Source organism: Vollenhovia emeryi, unplaced genomic scaffold (genome assembly GCF_000949405.1).
Source record: "Vollenhovia emeryi isolate VEMERY1.0 unplaced genomic scaffold, V.emery_V1.0 DF939950.1, whole genome shotgun sequence".
In the NCBI taxonomy this organism is placed as follows: domain Eukaryota; kingdom Metazoa; phylum Arthropoda; class Insecta; order Hymenoptera; family Formicidae; genus Vollenhovia; species Vollenhovia emeryi.
In genome coordinates this window covers 10,434-15,715 of record NW_011966416.1, presented here as the reverse complement: position 1 = coordinate 15,715, position 5,282 = coordinate 10,434, and the positions used below count along the sequence as shown (strand labels likewise).

The 5,282-nt window shown below is 40.4% G+C and overlaps 1 protein-coding gene across 1 annotated transcript; it reads right to left on the bottom strand.

Annotated features, from left to right (window-relative positions):
* Window positions 1–3,267: 3,267 nt before the first annotated feature.
* Window positions 3,268–4,915, bottom strand: LOC105556533 (putative uncharacterized protein FLJ37770). Its single transcript, XM_012003630.1, has 3 exons — window positions 4,752–4,915; window positions 3,333–3,630; window positions 3,268–3,285 (listed from the first exon to the last, which is right to left on the bottom strand). Exons 1-3 carry the CDS (start codon window positions 4,913–4,915, stop codon window positions 3,268–3,270), a joined length of 480 nt encoding a protein of 159 aa, XP_011859020.1.
* Window positions 4,916–5,282: the final 367 nt, after the last annotated feature.

The following is a 5,282-nucleotide window of genomic DNA, read 5'->3' as shown; positions in this document are numbered from 1 at the left end:
CCGCCCCCCCCCCCAAGTATAGCACCGCGCAGACCACCGTAGGGTTTTAGTGGGTAAGCCAGTGCGCCGAATATTAGCAGGCGCGCACCTCGCTAGATAGAGGGGCAGTCCCACATAACCCGGGCCATTAGTAAACTCCCTTCCCAGAGGGGGGCCCGGTTATCCATAAAGGATTTCCCTACGAAAAAAAGCAATAGGACACAGTCTAGACTTGAAGGCACTTTATTCACGGTCGTCTGAAGCACAAAACGGATGGGATAACACACGGTAGGATATCTACAACGAACACTGATTTCGCACGATGTTGTCTGGGGTAGTTGCAGTATGTGACTAATCAGTGTGTGACTAGTAAGTGCGTTACTATACTCAGTGTGTGAATTTTCCAAAAGTGTGTTATATTCAAACGTATAGAAATATTACACATGTGTGAATATTACGATGTTTGACTATTTCAAACATTATTAGATGTTTGATAAAATCCACACATTGAAGTGTGTGACTTCCACACCTTCTTTAATGCATTTCACACGCGCATATTAATAGGATAATGCATGACGGTTGAAAAATTATGCATTAAATATATGTAACGCATTAATATTCACACATTTCAAGTGTGTGACGTGTTAATATTCACACATGTGTGATAGATCTACTTCTAACAGTGCTATCTATTCAGGAGGGAATCAGGCACATGTTAGGGATTCCTTGTTAGCCCTGATGGAAAAATTTTGCTGAAAACATAATGAAATTTGCTGAAATTTGGTTGAAAATCTCTTGCAAATGACTCAATTTCATTATTATTTCAGCAATTTTTCATTAAAAAATTTATTTTCAGTGAAATTTTGTAAATTTCATAATATACAACATTTCAAAAATTTTTTCACTAATTTTTAGTAATATTAATTAACCTTCATCTAATTTCACAGTATTTCATTGAATATCATAACGGAACTTATGATTTATTTTGATATTATCAGGGATACCCTGATGGAAAACTTTTGCTGATAATGTATTGAAATTGATGAAAAGTGAAATGAAAGTTATTGGAAACTTGTTGAAACCATTTCAAAATAAATCATAAGTTTCGTTATGAAATTCCATGAAATACTGTGAAATTAGATGAAAGTTAATTAATATTACTAAAAATTAGTGAAAAAATTTTAGAAATGTATATTATGAAATTTGCAGAATTTAACTGAAAATAAATTTTTTAATGAAAAATTGCTGACATGATAATGAAATAGGGTCAATTGCAAATTTCAACAAATTTCATTACGTTTTCAGCAAAATTTTTCCATCAGGGAGGGCATTCCTTACTTTCTCCCTATCGGACCCTGACGATACATAAGGCATGCATGACTTTATTTCTAGTCGGGAATGCCATGCCATTTATTATTAGGCGCGGACATGGCGCTAACATGGCCCTTCCCAATTTTTTAGAATAAGGCGCTGGCGTGGCAAACTTGCATGGCGTTGACAAGTGTCGTGGCGCCGGCAGTGCAATTTCTACCAGGGTAGTTAGAATTTTAAATTCCTGACGGACCTGGTAAGAATAAAAATAAATAAAATAATATTTTAAAATCGACTTTAACTGGCCAAATTTCTTATTGCGAAAAATATCACCCCAGCCAGGGTTTGAACCTGGAACCTCCCGACTATCCGTGGCGGGTGTCTTATCCAATTCGACAACTGGAGCAAGAAATAAATTCTTTATTATTTGGTAAAGAAAGGAGGAGATTATAATTGTGTTTCAAGCTGACAAAGCGCGTTAGCTCGCAGCTAACTTTAAATTAATATCATAGACAGTTAAGTCGATATGATTTGTTCATTACTATTAAAAAAATTGCCCAGCAATCATATTTGCCGTAAAATGAACAGCGAGAGTAAATGGTTCAATAATACGGAAGCACAAAAAAATTTTGGTCTAGTAACTCTAATCAGAGTAAGTGTCTCTATAAATTTTTGATCACAAAAAATTATGCCACTGTCCAAATTTCTCCATCAGGTTTGAAGGTAATTGAATTATAAAATAAGAAATTAGCGATTATGCATCGTTTCTCGTTCTCGAGATCACTAACTATAACTAGATAACTAGGTAGTACCGCTTTAGTCCGCTAGGAGTTACCACAATTTTCAGCCAATAGAAGAAGAGGACGAGTGGCCCTCTATAGTGAACCCCTGTCCGCCATCTTCTCGTCATAACGTTTTTTGTGCGTAACGAGAAACCACGTTTCAGCGAGCGTAAAATAAAAATGGGAAAGAAATCGAAAAGAAGAGATCGTTCTCCCTCAGTGGAGAGGCTTCGAAGGAAGCTAAGGAAACTGGAAGAAAAGTTAATTAAAAAGGGTGAAAATACATCACCAGTGAACAATATAGACAACGATACTATTTCGTCAGTCTCATTGCCAAAAGTTTCAGGTAAGCTATAAATTGATTATACTAATTAGATGTCTTCCTCATCAAGAGCGAGGCAACCTTATCGGCGGTGAGCTCACACGAGAGGTGAGACAAATCCGTACGAACTGACTAGGTTATATGAAGAGGTTATAACGGCCTCTCGCGCGTCAATAAATTGATAGCTTATAATCTAGATCCTTCGCGCTTCCAGACATGTCTCTAAATACTAACGTTAATCCTCCGCCCGATGACGGAGATAAAGAAAACGAGGGCAAAATCCAAAACCCTAACAGTCTGGAAGCGACAGAAAGATTCGAAAAGGACGAGGACTTTGTCGAGTTGGATGAAGAGACTTTGGAGATTCTTGGAGAAGGACTCTCGACAAATGAGGAGTTTATATTCCATCCAAAACTGGCAGAGACTTGGAAGAAAGTTCTCGCCGAAGGCATTGACAAAGACAGCAAAATTAAATTCTTCAAGATGTACCCACGAAAGGGCAATTGTCCTGTCGACACGCCTAAACTAAATCCAGAAGTTGAAGCAATTGTGAATGACACGGTGAAGAAACGAGATAAATATTTGGCAACCGACCAGGATCTTTGTGGTGCCAGACTGTCAGCATTGGGAAAAGCAGTTAATATGATCCTCAACGATAAAAAAGTCGAGATCGACAGGAAAGAGTTGTTAACAGCCCTAACAGACAAAAATTCGCGCACAAGCAACGATGTGTGAACAGGGGCGTTATCATGGTGCAAAAGCCAATTTTTGTTCTTCCACAAATCCGGGCGTTTCTGGCGGATTGCTTCGCGTAAATTGCGCATAACTTGCAGGTAATATTCCTTAATGACCGTTCTACCCTGTGGCAAAAACTCATGATGCACCACGCCCCTGCAATCGAAGAAAACTGTAAGCAAAACCTTCACATTCGACCGAACTTGGCGCGCTTTTTTCGGTCTTGGCTCGTGCGGCAGCTTCCATTGGGATGATTGAGCTTTGGTTTCCACGTCATAACCATAAACCCATGATTCGTCACCAGTTATGACCCTCTGGAGCAAATTTGGGTCGTCGCGGACAGAGTCCAACAGCTCCGTAGCAATGTTAATGCGATGCTGTTTTTGGTCGAAAGTGAGCAATTTTGGTACGAATTTCGCGGCGATCCGTCTCATGCCCAAATCATTGGTAAAAATCGAATGGCACGAGCCAATCGATATGTTTAGGTCCTCCGCAACTTCTCTAACGGTGATTCGACGATTGGCGGAATACTATTTTCGGTAAATATGCAGAAAAGGTCACACCTCACCGATTTCCTCGCCACTTAGATATGTTGTAGGGGAGAGTTTTCTGAGTAATTCCCTGCAAGAATCAAGTGGGGGACGGCATTGGTTTAGGAGATATAACAAATTGAAAACTAAAAATTTTAATACTTTTTCTTAGTAATTTTTATTAAAATGCCTGTGTAGCTACCTTTAAAATCATAAACAAACTACCATTTTCATTTACAAAGTCACACCTGCCCCCTCCCGCAACGGTCGGTACGGATTGAACAAACACACACACACACTCACACGCGCGCGCGCACACTTCTTCTCGCGGCGCAGACTGACCGAGCAAGCGAGATCCACTCCACACCTCTGACATAGGGTGGGTAGGGTTATTTTTAACGAAGTGGAGCCCCCCCGAAGGGGGGCGGAACACACTGTCTTCACGCATGTACTTCCACCATTGTACTGTTCCACATGGGTTTGCAACTTTCCACGTGAAGCGAGATCCACTCCACACCTCTGACATAGGGTGGGTAGGGTTATTTTCAACGAAGTGGAGCCCCCCCGAAGGGGGGGCGGAACACACTGTCTTCACGCATACATTTTTCTATCTACATTTGGTGGAGGGGAGTGACTTATATGTGGGTAGAAAAATGTATGCGTGGAGACAGTATGTTCCGCCCCCCTTCGGGGGGGCTCCATTTCGTTAAAAATAACCCTACCGACCCTATGTCAGAGGTGTGGAGTGGATCTCGCTTGCTCGGTCAGTCTGCGCCGCGAGAAGAATTAAGTGTATGCGCGCGCGCGTGTATGTGTGTGTTCAATCCGTACCGACCGTTGCGGGAGGGGGCAGGTGTGACCTTGTAAATGAAAATAGTAGTTTGTTTATGATTTTAAAGGTAGCTACACAGGCATTTTAATAAAAATTATTAAGAAAAAGTATTAAAATTTTTAGTTTTCAATTTGTTATATCTCCTAAACCAATGCCGTCCCCCATTTGATTCTTGCGGGGAATTACTCAGAAAACTCTCCCCTATAACATATCTAAGTGGCGAGGAAATCGGTGAGGTGTGACCTTTTCTGCATATTTACCCTATTTTCTTCACTTCATCAATGTTTTCGTCTGTTATTGACGTGCTCGGGCGTCCGGCACGCTCTTCGTCGTTCACATCTTCTCGGCCCTCTGAGAACATTTTGTACCACCGATAAACGTTGCTTTGGTTCAAGGTAGCTTCACCATATGCCACAGTCAACATTCGGAATGCGTCCGCGCACTTAATTTTGTTTTTCACACAAAATTTTATACATGTTCTTTGATCCATTTCTTGAAATAGGCAAAAATCGAAGACGAGCCAAAACACGTCCAAGCAAAATAGCTGTCAAAAATTAACTGGACATTCCAAATGGCCGAACTTGTCAGCATGAGTGAGGGACATGAGTACCAACATAACGCCACAAAAAAATCGAAAATCGAATATACGTAGCCCGCGGAAATTCAAAACTCGCGATACTTTTTGAACAGACCTCGTATATTACTATGTAATGCATTACTTAAAACCGTCCAACTTTCATGTTTAACATTTTTTTCCATCTTACATATTTAAAAAGTTATTTAGGGTTACC

Coding starts and splice junctions, on each gene's coding strand:
- LOC105556533 (XM_012003630.1), bottom strand. CDS start 4,915: ATGTTGACTGTGGCATATGGTGAAGCTACCTTGAACCAAAGCAACGTT. Junction 3,631..4,751: donor GATGAAGTGAAGAAAATAGG/GTAAATATGCAG, acceptor AATCACCGTTAG/AGAAGTTGCGGAGGACCTAA.